Source organism: Silurus meridionalis, chromosome 27 (assembly GCF_014805685.1).
Source record: "Silurus meridionalis isolate SWU-2019-XX chromosome 27, ASM1480568v1, whole genome shotgun sequence".
In the NCBI taxonomy this organism is placed as follows: Eukaryota; Metazoa; Chordata; class Actinopteri; order Siluriformes; family Siluridae; genus Silurus; species Silurus meridionalis.
In genome coordinates, this window is record NC_060910.1 from 1,411,186 (window position 1) to 1,429,847 (window position 18,662).

An 18,662-nucleotide genomic window follows, 5' to 3' on the forward strand; every position below is an offset into this window, starting at 1 on the left:
AATAAATTATAAATTGTAATTAACTTTTTACTGTGGGATTAAATCTTTAATAATAATAATAATAATAATATAGAATATAAATTTATTTATGTGGTGGATAAACCCGTTTTTAACATTTTTACTGTTAAATATCACAACAAATATGGAGTTTTCAAAAATGATAAGTAAACCGAATAAAACTGAGGCGAACAGCCGCCATCTTGATGCTAAGATAAGGTTTTGGCGCCATCTGTCGACAAAACAGGCGGGAAGTGCATGAAGAACCCGGAAGCAGCGGGAACTTCCGGTGACGCAGGCGTGCGTCATGATGTCGTTGATAGTTTGAGAGTCTCAGGTGTGTGAAGGGGATTATCTGAGGAAAGTCGGACAGGTAAACGCGCTGGTTCGGTTCAGGTCAATTCGGTTCTGCTGGAATTGGATTCGGATTGTGTAAAAAAAAGATACAACGAAATGATTCGGATAGAAATGGTTGTGGGATTTGAGTGAACTAGCAAGCGACCTGCTAACGGCTAAAGAGCAGCTAGTTGTCGAGGTCAAAGATCCAGTGGGCTAAAACTTTTTTATTAAAATGATTAGAGGCTTGATTTCGATTTAAAATTATTTAATAATGTATGGTGCACTAGGTAGGATTTATAATCCTAATCTGGCTCCAAAGTGAATATATAGTGCTCTAGATAGGGTTTATGATCATAATCTGGCTTCATAGTGAATATATAGTGCACTAGGTAGCATTTATAATCCTAATCATAGTGAATATATATAGTGCACTAGGTAGGATTTATAATCCTAATCTGGCTCCACAGTGAATATATAGTGCACTAGATGGGGTTTATAATCATAATCTGGCTCTATAGTGCACTAGATAGGGTTTATAATCCTAATCTGGCTTCATAGTGAATATATAGTGCACTAGGTAGGATTAATAATCCTAATCTGTCTTCACAGTGAATATTTAGTGCACTAGGTAGGATTTATAATCCTAATCTGGCTTCATAGTGAATATATAGTGCACTAGATAGGGTTTATAATCATAATCTGGCTTCATAGTGAATATATAGTGCACTAGGTAGGATTTATAATCCTAATCATAGTGAATATATATAGTGCACAGGTAGGATTTATAATCCTAATCTGGCTCCATAGTGAATATATAGTGCACTAGATGGGGTTTATAATCATAATCTGGCTTCATAGTGAATATATAGTGCACTATATAGGGTTTATAATCCTAATCTGGCTTCATAGTGAATATATAGTGCACTAGGTAGGAGTTATAATCCTAATCTGGCTCCAGAGTGAATATATAGTGCACTATATAGTGTTTATAATCCTAATCTGGCTTCATAGTGAATATATAGTGCACTAGGTAGGATTTATAATCCTAATCTGGCTCCATAGTGAATATATAGTGCACTAGATGGGGTTTATAATCATAATCTGGCTCTATAGTGCACTAGATAGGGTTTATAATCCTAATCATAGTGAATATATAGTGAATATATAGTGTTTATAATCCTAATATGGCTCTGTAATGAATATATAGTGCACCAGATTGGGTGTATAATCCTAATCTATCTGAATAATACTATATAGTCAAAGTATTTTATTCATGTTGCGTGTCGTGTGTCGCGTGTCGTCCTCAGGGACAGGGCAGGATGACAGCAGGGGTCGTATTGTCAGTGATCTTGGCCATCGGAGGCGCAGCACTATTTTCCTCTGTTCACATAGTGGAGGAAGGACACACAGCGGTTTATTACAGGTGATGGTTCACTACACCTGCACAAGAATCTCACAACCAGCTCTGATCATTAAACACACCAGCATCATCTAATCCAGTCAGCCATGCTCATCCATGTCCATCCAGCAGGTGGCGCTGTGGCCTTAAAGCACAAAAACATAGGCGCTTTCCAGATCTTACAGTTCATTTGCAGTGGATTATAATATACACCCGTCATACAACATGGACATGCCTTACATTATTCCCCCTCCCACTTTTTCATGTAGGAAATTATTAATAATACTAATATATAATCCTTCTAACCTGCTTTCATCACTTTCTCTTTAAGGTATAAATACATTCTCCGAGCCTGCTGTAAAAACTGTCTGTCTGGAGCTAAGCATATTGTCTTTATACGCAATTCTACAAAGCTCTCTATCTTCTCTCCAGATTATCAGCTGCTCTCATGAGTAGAACTATTATACCATGGTGCAGGTGGGATGGGGAAACGCTGTCTACTGTGCTAGTGAGGAGAGAGTCTGTGTTGTTGTCTATTTCCTCAAGATCATTCGTGTTTAGGGGTTTAGTGAGATGTCGAGAAGATCAGGCAGGTTATTTATAAATCCGTCCTTAGTGATCAGAACAATAGTCTTTCCAAGTCGATAACGTGGCGAAGGTGAGGGTAATGGTCTGTGATGTCATCACTCTGAGGTAAAAGATCTGCTCCGTGGGATATTAAGTCTAGTGCGTGATTTAAAAAGATGAGTCGGCGTAATCCTATGGCATCATTTGCATCATCTACATGAATATTAAAATCTCCTACAAGCAGCACTTTATCCAAATTGATCCTGAGGTCTGGATGAAAACCAGCAAACTCTGGAAGAACATCAGCGTAGGGCCCTGGGGGTCTGTACACGTGGCCAGAGCGAGAGATAGTAGAGGTTTTATATGTATGTCTGAACGTACAGTAAGAACGAGCACTTCAAATGATTTCAACCTGAATCCTAATCTCTGACTAACATTAAGAAGAGCACTGTAAATGGAAGCTACACCACCACCATGACTAGTCTGAAGGGGCTCATGCTTATAAACAGATCCTGACACTGTAGACTCGTTTACACCCATATAATCATCTGGTTTAATCCAGGTCTCAGTGAGACAGAGTGCTGAGAGATTATTATCTGTGATCATCTCATTTGCTTTGTGTGATCTAATGTTTAGAAGACCAAACTTTAGAACTTTTTTGTGTTGGATAATTTGGGATTTTTTCAGTTTTAACTGTAATCAGATTATTTCTGGATCTGGTGTCATAGTTGTGAATTGCATGATGTCGTACCAGTCAGATGGTGTGCAGTATACTGGAGATGATGTCTGATAGCACTGCTGCTCCAACTGAGCTGGGGTGCAGGACATCAGGACGGAAGAACCTTGAACGCTCCCAGAACAAATTCCAATTATCAACAAATAGAAGTTTGTGTTCTCAACACCATGACTGTTTCCATTCATTTAGTGCACAAGGTCTACTGAACCTCTCAATTCCTCTCTGGTAAGCAGGAAGAGGTCCTGACACCATGATCCTTGTGGTGGGCGACGTGCTGCGGCGTGCTGCGTACCGTCTCCTGCCTCCACCAGGATCCAGAAGTCCCTCTTCAAGATCTGTTATTAAATGGAGCTTAAAATGACGTGAAGGAACCGTAGTAATGTTCTGACCCGTCCTGGTTAATACGATCCTGTGACCAAGTCATTTTAGGTCCCACACAGTAGTCCAATGGCCAAAAGAATGTGGACATCTAACCATAAGATGCTTTATAAGGGTGCTTATTTTTGAACATCTCATTCCACATTAGTAAGTGTTCTAATAAGCTCCACTCTACTGAGAAGATTCTATGATTTTATGAAGATTTGTGGCGATTCATCCAGCCACAAGGATGTGTTAGTAAAGTCTGGTCCTGATGTAAGTGAGAAGGTGAGGAGGCCTGGGTTGCAGTCAGTGTGGAAATTTGAATGTGGTTCAGTAGGTTTGAGGTAAAAGCACAAAGAGATCCTGCTCTTCCAGATTTAGTGCTTCCTATTTTGTGGATTTGGAGAAGTTTGGAGATGAAGTGCATGTGGCTGGAGAAGTTGGTCGTATTGTGTGTGTGTGTGTACAGTGTTGAACCTCATGTTCACTCAGCAAAAAAAACAGATTTTGTTCCATGTTTTTATTTTATTTTATTTTTTCTGCTCATCTCATGCAACATGTGCCCTGAATGGTCTGGCGTGGTGTCAAGCTAAATGTTTTTCAGCTTCTGGAAGCTCCACTGTAATGAAAAACCAACAGCCACCGGCCATTTTTTAATATAGAGTGGTTGCATTCCATAGTGTGACTCCTCATGACTTCCAGAAGCAGTTCTTCAATTTGTTTTGTGTTCTGCTTCTCAGAGGTGGAGCTCTTCTGACGGCCACCAGTGGCCCGGGGTTTCACCTCATGCTGCCCTTCATTACCACCTACAAGCCCGTACAGGTGAGGCATACACACACACACATACACACACACACACACACACACACACACACACACACACACACACACACACACATTGCTCTTTGCACATTTTCACACTGGATTCATGCTGTCAGGTATCAATTACTGTGCAAAGAAACTTGGCCTGGGGTTTAACTTTGTAACAGCAGTGTGCATCTTGTTTATTCCTGTTGTTTCTTTGCTCTCGGCATCTCATTTTTTTTCACAAGGATTCTATTATTCTCTGTTCTTACATAAGAAGGCAGGACTGCTGTTGCTGTCGATTATTTTACTAATCAAGTATTCTAACGATTATTCCTTGGATTATTCGTGTAATCAGATAAGAAGTACTTTTTCTGTATTATGGAGCAACACTAAATAACAGAGAAAATAAGACGGGTCTCTTAAAACGAACAAGTCATTAGTTTTTCTTTTAGAGAAAGTTCTGAGAAACTGTTTGTGTAAAGAAACTCATGATTGTTCTCACTCGTGTAAACAAAACGGCTTAAACAATACAAGCGGCTAATTTATGGATTTTTCCTGGGTTTCTCCCGGTTTCACAAAATTCAAGCCAAAAAACTGAACCCCATAACATTAGACCAATGAAATTTCCGAACGGAAACGAAAAAAACGCACCTCACCTGTGTTCTGAGCTGCACGGCTTCGGGAGAAAAAAAACGCACGACGATGCCAAAAGATAAACTCCCGAGAGAAATAGTTGTGAAAGGAAGGAGGAAGACAGTGAACAATGACTTTCTTGGTCGGCTACTGTTTAGATACAAGCCGTTGTAACGCGTTGAGTCTGGGTGAAGGGAGAGCTCGCTAACTCCATCTACAACAGAAATCATATAAACACAGACAGGTTTCCAAAACGCGTGCTTTTTTATTTTTCTTGGCAACAGCGTTACGGGTTAGTCAAAGAAAAGGACATATTCCTCGGTCTTACACACACACAGTAATACCGGAAAAATGCGGTGAAGGCTATTCCCAAAATACCGCTCTGCTCCTAAAGGAAGTGCAACATATTTCACCTGTTACACCATGTAACAGACACTGTCTTTCATTAAAGCCTGTGTAAAGTTCATTAGTTTCAGTGTATTTATGTTTAAAATAAAAATCTTTGTCAAATTCGGTGGCTTATATATGGGTGCGCTTTATAGTCCGGAAATTACGGTAAATGAATATATTCTGAATATATTATCTCTATTTAAATATATGTTAAAATTATATTATTTATGATGCTAATTGAGTTTTGAATGTATTCAGGGCTACTAAATGACTGATTAGTGTATTATCACTAGGACTACAGTCACTGTATTTTTGCTTTGATTCCACAGACCACACTTCAGACAGATGAAGTGAAAAACGTTCCATGCGGCACAAGGTAAGATACGAAATGGATGAAATCATACCATAGATGAAACTTCCCCATGAATGGAGAGAATAAAAGCGAGGTGAAAGCAGTAAAGAATGTGAACGAATTTCCCGTCACACACTCGTTTACTCGGATTTGTACTTTTCTCTCTCACAGCGGTGGTGTGATGATCTACTTCGATCAAATAGAAGTGGTGAACTACCTCATACCCTTAGCTGGTAAACAACACCTTTCATTTCTGTTATAGGGAATGGCAAAAGTAATAGCACCCTGTAAATGGGCACTTTTTTATTTTTGAGATGCCATTGTGTGGTTTTCAGATTTCTGTGTCTTTGATGGAGTTTTGTAGGTGTGTTTATAAAGTCACTGTACTGTGAATAAACATGCTGATGGGTCCTTTTCTCATCCAGAGTAATTTCTCTTTGGTTCATCCTGTGGTATATTAGGGAGAATACGGTGTCCTTTTGTCCATGTTTTAAGATAATTGTGTGTTAGGATAAAAGTTTTTGTGTGTGTGTGTGTGTGTGTGTGTGTGTGTGTGTGTGTGTGTGTGTGTGTGTGTGTGTGTGTGAGAGATATTGTTTGTGTGTGGGGTTGATGTGTGTAGAACTTTACTGTTCCTCTCTTCTTTATTGCACAGTGTATGGAATTGTGAGGAACTACACTGTGGACTATGACAAGGCTCTGATCTTTAATAAAGTGCACCATGAGCTCAACCAGTTCTGCAGCGTCCACTCACTCCAGGAGGTCTACATCGGCCTGTTCGGTACCAAAGCAACGTCACTCACAAATATTATTATTATTATTATTATTATTATTATTATTATTATGATGAAATATTATGAATTCATTTAAAATCTACTATGAGAACAGAAGTGAGGAACATCTTCCCTGAAGAGTGGAGGTTATTAGAACAGTAAATAGGGAGTAAATGTGGAACCAGATGTTCAAAAATCAGTGCTGTGGTTTTTATTTGTGTATAAAGAGGCATAACTAAACTAATAATTATAATTCAGTATTTATTCTCAAGTGAATTAGTTTTTATTTTATTTTTCTTAATGCTTCCTTTATTTGTATAATACAATTTATTTTTATTTTGAATTATTTTAATAAACAAGATTAATTATATTAAATATTGTAGACTTATTATTATCTGTTGTGTGTGTGTGTGTGTGTGTGTGTGTGTGTGTGTGTGTGTGTGTGAGACAGATCAGATTGATGAGAATCTGAAGCTCACCCTGCAGGAGGAACTCACACACCTTGCTCCTGGTCTCATCATACAGGTATCTTCAGCAAACTTCTATTCTGTTTTCCTTTTACATTACACTTCTATTCTATTCTATAGTTCTTTAACATTATAATTTTATTCTATTCTGTTCTTCTTTTGCATTATACTTCAGTTTCTATTCTGTTCTATACTCGTTTTACATTATACTGTTACTGTACTGTTAAACAAGTGTATTTTATTTTACTGTATTCTGTCGTTTCTTGTTATTTTTACACTCTGAGGCACTTTATTTCTATTCTTAACTTGCCTGTGTCTCGCATGATGTATTGCTGTAAAAGTGATTTATTTATATTTCTATGATCCTGTTCTGCACGTTCAGTCTAATTCCTTCGAGGTTCATCCCACTAAGCTTCATTCTGATCATCTGCACCGTTTTCTCATCATCCTTTATTCTATTTTACTCTATTCTATTTCTTTCTTACTGCAGCTTCACTACAGTTCTGAGTATTTATGCCTCCACCCCCCCTCTTTCTGATCTCGTCTTATCCAGAGCGATGATGTCATATCCTCAGTTATGTAATGGTTTGTAAGAAATGAATCATTCAACCTATTTTTCTTCTGTCAGACAAAGAGCTTAGTGCTGATGTGTTGTCAGAGGCGTCCGCCAGTCAGAACAAAACTGTTCACGTGTCTGTGGCTACTGATGGTGTTTGGCACTCAGTATTGATCAGAGCTTCCTGTGAGTTCTGAGGACTTTTCTAAACTCTCCAAACTCTGCTGAAGTTTTATGCAAGAACACACAGGACGAAGACTTGGCTGGTGTTTGCTGAATGTGATGAGTTTATAATCCAACACAGAACACACACTTGATCCTAAGTGTACTTTCTCACAGACTTCAGTCCAGCAGTCTTGGGGGTCGATTCCCAGAAAACATGAGGTTCAGCCAGAACTCCCTCATTCTTTTTTTCATGGCCATGTTTCCTTCAGGTTTTTAATTTGAGGTCTATATAAATATAGAGATGAATTCCTTTGGGACAAAAGGATTTGGAGTGAACGAAACCGAAAGCGGTTGCTGGTTGCTAATTAAGCGTGAGACGGCTAGCAAAATAAAAGATTTCCTGTATGGGTTATGAATTGGCGATTGTTTTGTTATGCAGATGTTATTTAATGATCCAGGCGTTCACTCCTCTTCCCAAAACCTCACATCTACTTTAAACTGTCAATGATTCTTCAGTCACTAACTTGAGTTGTCCTCCTGTTGCTTCCAGTTCACACATTAGCTTTAACTGTTCCTGTGGTTTTTCTGGTTGTGCAGCTGCTTTTTGATAGTCAAATGTGATTATAAGCCTCAAATACAGAGTTCCCAAGCCAGGGGCCACTGGTGATGCCGAGTTCCCAAGCCAGGGGCCACTCGTGATGCCGAGTTCCCAAGCCAGGGGCCACTCGTGATGCCGAGTTCCGTAGTGGTGTTCGCTCGCAGGTCCACACTGGTGTAGTAACCGTGTAGGTGTGTGAACTGTGCAGTGGCTCAGGGGGTGGTGTACATAAAGACAGTGATTAGTCTGGTGTGTGTGTGTGTGTGTGTGTGTGTGTGTGTGTGTGTGTGTGTGATTATGTGAAATATCAGTGCAGGATTTCATGCGAAGTCTTTCATATAAGTAATTCCAAGAAATGTGACTGGACCTACAGGTCTGAACATGACCAACACTTTCATCCTGATGTTTCAGAATGGACTGGTAGAGCAGCTGAGTGATGTGTGTAAACAGATGGATATTCAGCAGTGGTATATGTGTGTGTGTGTGTGTGTGTGTGTGTGTGTGTGTGTGTGTGTGTGTGTGTGTGTGTGTGTTCATGTGTCCTAGCACTAAACACAGCAGCTGATAAGTGTGTTTATTCTAGCTTAAGATTTAGACAAAAAACATGCATGTGTCTCAAACACCATAAAGGTGTTTCCAAACTCCTGACAGGCCCTGTACATACAACATCACTGTCATTATCATCACACCACCACATCGCTTCATTTCAGAAATGCTGCTCGTGTGTAATTCACACATCATGTTTGTGTGTAATTGCTTCAGTGGTTCAAACCTGAATTTTAATTGTCCATTACCTCAATCTCATGTCGTCCCCAAGGCGGATTGCGTTTTCATGAAGGGTGTCACTGAGCGATAGCGTCCCCTGAGCTCCGAACATGAGGGCGTGCAATTATGAGTCAGAGAGCGTGTATGAGATACGTGTGGTGAGAAGATACGCTTCGCTAGTCGAGCCGATGAGCCGTAAATCTACATCAGAGGAGGTCAGAGGAGGCTTTTCTGAGCTCATTTAATGTTTTTATGTGCTTTAATTATTTATTATAAAAGATGAACAAGATTTTAGACTTAAACCAAGTTAAATATTCCTCAGTCACAATGACAAATTTGCAGGTTGCAGTGTCTCGCTCTCAGGTTTTTCATTCACAGCTCACAATGTCTCATTCGCCAGCCCCAGTGTCTCATTCGCCAGCCCCAGTGTCTCATTCGCCAGCCCCAGTGTCTCATTCGCGGGTCACAGTGTGTCGTTCGGTGAGAGTAACTGGTCTTCATCAGGAACACGACCCTGTGGTCACTGATGATGGAGTTGTGGTGGCCCGGCACGCTGGTGTTAAATGTCACGCTGGGGATTTTGCGTGAATGTTCACTACCTGCAGTTTACCGAGGCTCTGAGTGTGAAGACTCCCAGCCTGAGTCAGTGTGCTGCATTAAAAAGCTCTCGCTCGACCACACACATTCCTGCTGGGGTTTTGTGCTGATTTAGAGTAACATTCTAAAGATCTTGTACTCCTGCTTTCTCTGTTCTGCCTCGTATTCCAGTAATCCAAAACCCCTGCTAAGCTCTTACAGCGGTTACATAATCCAGGCTGGGTGTTTATTTTTCAACTCCATTACATCGAGAATAAGCTCAGTCACAGGAGAGCCATACTCTCAACACTTCTTATGTTGGTATGTATAATTTTCCTCTGTTTTTCTCTCTCAATCTTCTCTTTTTTTTTTTGTTGTTCTCTCAGGCTGTTCGCATGACCAAACCCAACATACCCGAGTCCATCCGTAGAAACTATGAGCTCATGTAAGTTTCATTCTGGATACTGATTGGTTAAAGTGTGTGCGTGTGTGCGTGCGTGCGCGCGTGCGTGCGCGTGTGCGTGTGTGTGTGTGTGCGTGTGTGCAAGAGAGAGAGGCTTTGGGAATGTGTGAACTATGAACCTGGAGTGTGAGATGATGAAACTGTGTATAATAGATGTAGTGTGTGTGTGTGTGTGGCTAAATCCCTTATGTATTGTGTGTGTGTGTATATATATATATATATATATATATATATATATATATATATATATATATATATATATATATATATATATATATATATATATATATATATATATATATATATATATATATATATATATATATATATATATATATATGTGTGTGTGTGTGTGTGTGTGTGTGTGTGTGTGTGTGTGTCAGGAAACTGAGCGAACCAAGCTGCTGATCGCTGCTCAGACTCAGAAGGTGGTGGAGAAGGAGGCGGAGACTGAGAGGAAACGAGCTCTGATTGGTAAGCAGCACTGCTACTCCAAGAGAAGGGGGTGGGTGTGTGTGTGTGTGTGTGTGTGTGTGTGTGTGTGTGTGTGTGTGTGTGTGTTCAATAAATACATATAAACAGTATGAATAAGTGTACCATGTGGAACATGTTTCCAATCTGAGTTTCCTCAGGAATGTATTAAGTAGCAGACGTTTGTTTAGTCTCCGTCTCACAGTTTGTGCAAATTATTATTTAACTTGAAAACATAAACAATGTTTAATTCTCTTGACAGCACTAATGTATCTATATATTTGTGTATGTGTGTTTAGAGGCCGAGAAGTTCGCTCAAGTGTCCAAAATCAAATTTGAACAGAAGGTGATGGAGAAGGAAACGGAGAAAAAGATCTCAGAAATTGAGGGTACGTATCGCATGTAAAGAATGTGTGTAAAAACAAAAGGGTTTTTTTACACAACAGCGTTGCTGCGATTTGTTTGATGAAGGCATGCTATAAAAATACATACACTACATGTTTATCTGTCAGGAATCCACCTGCCACACCCCCTTCGGCCCCCTTCAGCGTGTCAGGTGCTTTCTCGGCCGCTTTCTCTGAAGCTCTCAGCTTCAATCGCGCACATATGGTGCTCGTTTATCATCATCACCAGCTCCTATTTAAACTTCCACACTCTCACTGTCCGTTATTGTTGGTATATGTTGGTTCACGGCGATCATTGTTATCGCGCATGCGTATCCCGGTACGTGTCTTCCCACCGGCACTCTCTCAACGGCTGCTCTTTTCTTCCCAAAGCGCACATGATCCCCCGATCCTGCGGTGTTCATTCTATGCTTTTGCTGCACGTCCTCGGAGAGAAGCTCGGTGGGAATGCTAAGACAAAGCAAGAATTTGGCGGTTCCACTTCAAAAACATTGATTTATTAGCGTTGGCGAGTTAACTGAGGTCGAGATAAGTGGGTTCCACTCTCATTTTAATAAGTTCCTGGTAAATAGTTGCTTTCTCGCCAGCTTCTCTCTAATCTTGCTTGAGAAATTGAAAATCGGCAACAGTGTGAATTCCTTTCGAGCATTTCCCTCTGACGCTGGACTCCATCCATAAATCAGCGATAGCACACTGTTATTAGAGCAGCGTTCGCTCCTGTGTGAACCCCTGCTATAGGAGTTCTAACCTATCAGAACAACCCAATTAATGCTAATTAGTTAATGAAGATATTGGCCAAAAGTATCGCAGCACCCAGATGCGCTTCTTCCTAAGTCACTTGTACTGGACGTGTTCAGGTGCTGTAGAATGAAATTTGTAACCTGTGCTCCTGCACAGAGCCAGCTCCATGAAGATCTGCTTTCTATGGTTTGAGTGGAGGATCTCCTGCTGTAGAGCTCCAACCCTATTAGGATGAACGTGAACCCTGACTGCGCCCCAGACTTTACTAACACCATTCGGCTGAATGAATCTCCATAAACATTCTCCATAAACTAGTGGAGCATGTTCTCAGAGGAGTGGTGGTTATTATAGCAGCTAATGGGAGGTTCAAAAACGTGTAACACACACACATTTATACGTTATTACCGTGTGATCAAGCAGAGGCACATAACAGTGCGGTTTCACAAAAATACATCAGACCATATTTGGGAATGGTGCTTATTATTTTTGTTCCCACACAGTGCATAAGTAAACACACCCATCAATTAATGTATCGCTGGTTTAAAGTGTTGTTTTTAAGAAATCGCTTTCGCCTGGAGCTGCCTCGGCATCTGCTTTTGCAAGCTGGACATTTTGTTAGCACTTATAGCTTTGCTTGACCCCCAGGCTTATTTAGACTTTCCAAAAAAAAGAAAATAAAGTAATTTAGTTTTGGCTTCTCATCCATCCACTGCCATCTAATTCCACTTCCCAGAATTTCACTCACATCAGCCTCTGGTGGGACAAAGCCCAGCTGTCCACAGTAATCAGTTTGTGGATCAAGCCCCGCCCACTACCAACTTTAGTCTCTAAAGAAGAATGACATCATACTCTCTACTCAATGTTTTATAGTTAATGAGGCTGAGCGATATGATGTAGTATCAGTATAATTTTTTTTCTTTTTAAATACCGTAATTTCCGGACTATTAAACACACCCATATATAAGCCACACCCACTTAATTTGACAAAGATTTTTATTTTGAACATATATAAGCCGCAGGTGTCTACACTGAAACTAATGAACTTTACACAGGCTTTAATGAAAGACAGTGTCTGTTACACGGCTTGTATCTAAACAGTAGCCTACCAAAGTCATTGTTCACTGTCTTCCTTCTTCCTTTCACAACTATTTCTCTCGAGAGTTTTTCTTTTGGCATCGTCGTGTGTTTAAAAATCACCATCGGTGAATCTTTTCTCCCGATGCCGTGCAGCTCAGAACACAGGTGAAGTGTGTTTTCATGCCCGGTTGTTTTCAGCGTGACGAATGATTCACATTTCCTGTAGACAGTCCGAGTGAGCGGCAGGTCAAACGTCAGAGGAACATCATCCATATTTATGATGTGGTGCCGCCCGATTCAGTGGGAGCGCATCTGATTTAATATAAAGAGTTTCATTGGTTCACCTGAACCTGTTCAGCAGTTTCATTGGTCTAATGTTATGGGGTTCAGTTTTTTAGCTTGAAGTTTGTGAAACCGGGAAAAACCCCGAAAAAAATCCATAAATTAGCCGCTTCATTGTATTGGCTTATAGTCCGGAAAATACGGTAATATATTTTAAATTAAATAATTTAACCCTTGTCAAAAAGTAGGAGGCGGGGCATAAAATATAAGGAGGTGGGGCCTAATATCAAAGGAGGTGGGGCTTATGGTTCTGTGCTTTCAAAGAATGTTGGCTGCATCCTTGACTTTTCCAGAAATGATTTCTGGAACAGATTATAGAGATGTTGGAGCTGAGTTCTCTCTCTCTCTCTCTCTCTCTCTCCCTAGACAGCGCATTTTGGCTCGTCAGAAAGCCAGAGCAGATGCAGATTTTTACACGGCTCAGAAGGCAGCTGAAGCGAATAAGGTGAGAGGAAGGTCACGAGTCTTTTGAAGAAATCAGTCTGGAGTTCTTCTTGTTCTTATCTTTCATCTTTTTATTTATTTCCTGTCTCTCACTCCATGATTTCTCACATTTCATTCTTTTACAGCTTGTCATGTCTCCCCCCATCTCTTTTTCCAAACTGTGCACATGGGGTTTATTTTCTATCTACATCAGCCATGTTAGCAAGCAGAACAAAAAAAAAAAAGAATCGTAGCCACATCCCGGCCAATCACACGACAGATACCAAGTCAGGAAACTCGTTTCTGTCCAATCAACCGCAATCATTTCAACATAACATGCTCGGGGAGCAGAGCTTTCAACCCTCTTCTGCATACAGGAGCTCACGGAGGCTTGTGATTGGCTAGTGCCACTTTGATTGACAGGACAAAGGAGGCCGGAGAAGAACTCAAGCAAACCTTCCACTAAGTAATGGAAGGTTTCGTTGTTCTTCTTCGTCTCCTGAAAAGTGTTTTCACACGACAGCTCTTTGAGATCCCAGAGGAGATGTTTCTAACTACGTAAACGTAATTCATGACGTCTGTGTAGCTCCATCAGCTTCATTAGCTCAGATTGTATAATCCATTTTTTTCTGAGGTCACTCTATTGTGTGTTGTTTTTTTTTCCTTCCTTTAGAAGAAGCTGACTCCTGAGTACCTGCAGATGATGAGGCACAAAGCCATAGCAGCTAACAGTAAGATCTACTTTGGCAGCGAGATCCCTCGCATGTTCCTCGACTCCAGGAGTACGTCCAATCCCACCGAGCTTCTCTCCGAGGACGTCCTGAACACGGACTGACGACGAAGAAGAGCCGAGAGTTTGTTCCACTGTCCCTCTTTCATGCCGTTGGGATAAACGGGTATCTCAGAGGAACCCCAGATCAGGTGGCAGCGCTCACGGTTCTGCTCTCGGTGTGGGGCGTCTCCTGACCTCCTGTGGGTTTTATAGCAGCGTATTCTCAAGAACACGCACTGACTTGTGTTTCAAACTTATCTTCTGATGTCTAAAAAACAAAGCCTCAGGCTGGATGGTAGGATGATGTCTACTGGCCAGGAAATTGTATTTTTCTCTAATCAAGGCTGAGATGTAGTTTGGTTGTGATGGAGCTCAAGCTGGAAAGATTTTTTTTTTTTTTGTTTTAGTTTTCATTCTTTCATCACATCTCTGTGTCTCCATATCATGAGATGTTCACCACATGTTCATGCAATGAGGTGAAAATATACATACTGATATACTGAACAAATCTTCTCACAAGAGTGGAGACAAACACACCAATCACGTGCCCTCGTGTGTTTATTCATATCTTCTCATATCCCATGACCACCACCACCACCATGTTCTCGTGCCTCATGTCTGGACCTGAGAACATGTTCAGATCGTCAGCATGGCTGGTGATTTTGACAACATGAATGTATGCCCAGGTCCAGACATGCGTGTTGAGAACATGGTGGTGGTCATGTGATTATGCTCACACACTGACTGGAATGTTAGTGTTTAAATATTTCTGTTGAATAGATCATTAGTGTTTAACCTGCCAGAGTTTTAACATTAAAGTAAACAAGGATTCCGAGGTGTTTGTGATTATAAAGGGAAGCTCTGGGTCTCGTTCTTCATCCTTCGCTTGCTACATCCCAGATCAATGACACATCCAGGATCATCTAATTACGAGAATGATGTTCTGGCTGGTTCGGTTCTTCAAACACACGTGGCTGTGAAGTGATTAATGCAGCAGGAGTGAGATGTTTAAGAGAATTTTATATATAAAAAATGTTATTACACACCAGGGCTATTAAAAATTTGAGACTAGTTTTGTAACACGCCAACAGATGGCAGCACACACAGTCACAGGGAGCACCGGCCTTCATAGGACGATTTTCTGAGGAGAAAAGTCATCTCTCGGTGCGTGCTGAAGGATTCAGTAGATCCCACATTACACACTGAATTTAGAAAGCCCTCTGTATTCTTCTCGCTCTTCTCACAGTGGGTCTTGTTTAGAGATAATACAGACTTCCTGTATCACCGCCCGATTCGCATTATTGCACAAAATCGTACTCTTTCTGCACAGGGTGGAGATTAACGTTTCATATCAGCAATCAAATCCAGATCATTCAGTAATCCACGTATGAAGAACGGACCCCTGTGCTGCAGCGCTGCACTCGGAACCGCTAACGTTAGCTAATTACCCTAAAAATAAATAAACACACACATGAGCGATGTGTGTGCGTAACATTCCTCGCGACAGTTTACTTTCAAAATCATCAAATCATTTACAAATTGTTTTTTTTTTTTTTTTGGTCATTTTTGCTCTCGGTTTTCTCTTTTCTTCATTTTGCTGTGAAATGTTGGTCTTCTAGTTGGGGTTTTTTTTATATATTATTCTTACAGGAAGACAATGAATAAAAGTCCATTGAAAGGAAAAGGGAGTTGTTCATTGGTTGTTTTTTAAGTTACATAATAAAAGTTAATGCTGTGAAAAGTTTACATTTTTATTAAATACTTAGAACAATTTGTACTACAGAAAACACACACACACACACACCTGCATTTTTATTCTCTTTAGCAGAAATCCCTTCATCCGGACAGACTTACATCTGTTTCCAGTGAATCTGTAAGTAAAAGTGCACAATATTATGAATAGCTTTTGTCCATAAATCAAAAGCAGTGAAATGTGACTGACTCACTTCCAAAACTGAAGCAATAACAGATCTGATCAATTGTTTCTTTTTTTACAGAAAGAAATATTAACGTGCGAAATAAAACGTGTTCACAGTTTTCAGTTCAGTTTAAATTACTAAACTTATATTTCACTGCATATCCGATGTCATTAATTACTGCTGCACATCTTCTGGCGCCTACATTAGAACAGGGATTTCAGCCCAGTTGCTGTGAATTTCTGGGTTTTGCTTCAGAATGTCACCACACAAGTTCTCAATAGGGTTGTGGATTAGGGATCTGGTTCCTCCGTTACCTCCACCCTGGTGTGTGTGTGGTTTGTTGGCTTGTCTATTCCAGGGGGTTTTCTCATTAGCATTTGGCAACATCATCTCTTCATCTCTTAAAGTATTTTAATGTATTCAAGCGGATCCATTATCCCTGAGAAACGATCAGAAGGCCCATGCCATAAACGTTGTGCCACCTTGCTTCAATTTCACGTTGTCGTGACGTGCTGTTTAACACCACTAGACCTGAAAGGAATTTTCTTCTCCTCAGACTACAGAATGTTTCTTGCAAAATCGGAACCAATTCTGCATATCGTGTTTAATTTTCCAAAAATGGTGGTTTACGGGGACATTTTACTGATCGCTTTAATCAGATGTTTTCTTACTGTATGCTGTCGCATCTACAAAATGATTCACAATGAAGAAGCATCACTGCAGCTCCAAACTGCTTAGTGATGTTAAACATATTCCCTCAGATTTACTCTGGATCCAGTTCATCCTGAAGGTGTTCAGGGTTGAGAAGGTCGGGGCTTCATAAAGAACACTGGACACTCACACATGACCACGCAAATCATCTTCATAACCAACAACCAGGTCTTCATGGAGCTCAGGTTTGCCTCATAGCTTGTAGGGTTCTCTCACTGTGTTTAACTATAGAACACCTCTTATTAAGCTATGATGCGGAGGCGAATAGAACACTGACCTGCATCCATCATTTACATGGAGTTCTCATGTTTTTTTCCTAATTTGTTAGCCTGATGTTTGAGGTACACAGTTGTGAATGATGTTTTTGGATGTTGTTTTCCTTCACTTGAGCAATGCTCCTGTGCACAAAGTCAGCACCATGAAGATCAGCTCTAACCCTACTGAACATCTTTGGGGTGAAAGAATCTTCACAACATCTAGTGAAACATCATTTTAGAAGAGTAGAGGTTATTATACCAGCAAATGAGGACTGTGTGTGTGTGTGTGTAAAAGTATTCAGTGTGTATCAGTGATTGGGTTTATAAAGCGTCTATTCTTGTGCTCACGTGTTGGACAGACGATTTCACGCCAACTTCCTGTAAAGTGTAATATTACGTGTTAGAGATACGCATCGCGCTTTACAATGGAGCTTTCTAATAGCGTCTGCTCTTTCACTTGTTTTCACATACACGGAAATTTGAACGTAGACGGGCTGTATTATTTGTGTCCCCCTTCAAAAATTGCTCATGAGAAATTTTATATTCATTGTCCCCCCCCCACTGTTAAATAAAATGTACGCCCATGCGCTGCGGTGAAGAAACCAGTGAGTTAAATTGATGTGGAGCTGGAATTCAGGTGGCAGAGAGACGTAACCTGGAGATATTCTTGAGAAGGATTTCAAAAGGAATGTTTTGATCAGACTGAGACAATGCAACGATTCAGAGTTTAGGAAACATGAGCTGAACAGGAAATGATTAGTTGTTAAATCCTCTGGCAAATGTGGTGAAATGGAGAAACACACACACACACACAGACGCTGAAACTTCACACTTTAATGAGATGTTACGATGGTGTTTAGAGTCACTTGGGCCTTCAGCTTTCAGGGGACCAACACAATGCTAGAGAATCTTCACACGCAAACTCGGAGCTTGTGATTGGATGTTTGGAATAAGGTGCAGCCAAGCCTGATTTATTTTAGCGGAAATAGAAAAGCGTCTTTCTTTTTACAGTGCCACTTGCAGGACTGGAGGATTCTGTGTGAGGAGAACATGTGAGGGAGCTAGTGACAGTTTTAAAAAAAAGTTTTTGCCCAATTTTTCAAGAAATAGGGCAAAGATATATGATGAGAGAAAAAGGAACACACTCAAACTGAACAAGTAACTCTGGTGCCACTAATGTCTTCTTTTTACTTTCAGTGTTTCTGTTTTTGCAGGTTCTTGCAAAAAAAACACTTGGATGTGGGGGCGTGGCTTAATAGTGCTTTACTCTCATTAGCTGGAGTGATTTGGATTGACAGCTCCATGACCTGGAGGTAAAGACTGCGCTGAGTTTCAGTGTGTTCTGAATGCAGTTCCTGTGTTCGCTAGTGCTCTCAAAGTCCAACCAACAGCACCGATCCTTACTGTTCCCAACACCCCAAATTGGATTATTGTCTAAAATGAGAACTCGTATCATCTCAGGGAGTTTTTCTCTCCACAGTCTCCACAGTCTCGCTCATCAGAGATAAACTATTATAAGGGACAAAATGTACACATTTGTTTATACACCTCGTTAGCGCTTTATCTAAAAAAAAAAAAAAAAAAAAAAGCTGCTTTAAGACC

The 18,662-nt window shown here is 40.5% G+C and overlaps 1 protein-coding gene across 2 annotated transcripts; it reads left to right on the forward strand.

The window, feature by feature from the left end:
* Positions 1-264: 264 nt before the first annotated feature.
* erlin2 (ER lipid raft associated 2) lies at positions 265-15,008 on the forward strand. 2 transcript variants are annotated; one of them, XM_046842072.1, is made up of 13 exons: positions 265-370; positions 1,644-1,759; positions 4,139-4,220; positions 5,558-5,604; positions 5,752-5,813; positions 6,236-6,361; positions 6,805-6,878; positions 9,867-9,925; positions 10,326-10,417; positions 10,714-10,803; positions 12,625-12,629; positions 13,349-13,423; positions 14,075-15,008. In XM_046842072.1, the coding sequence occupies exons 2-13, from the start codon at positions 1,656-1,658 to the stop codon at positions 14,234-14,236; spliced, it is 978 nt and encodes a 325-aa protein (XP_046698028.1). In that variant the 5' UTR covers positions 265-370; positions 1,644-1,655; the 3' UTR covers positions 14,237-15,008. The 2 variants fall into 2 exon arrangements, with proteins under 2 accessions (XP_046698028.1, XP_046698027.1); XM_046842071.1 differs by lacking the exon at positions 12,625-12,629 and having other exon boundaries at positions 13,345-13,423.
* The last annotated feature ends 3,654 nt before the right edge of the window (positions 15,009-18,662 follow it).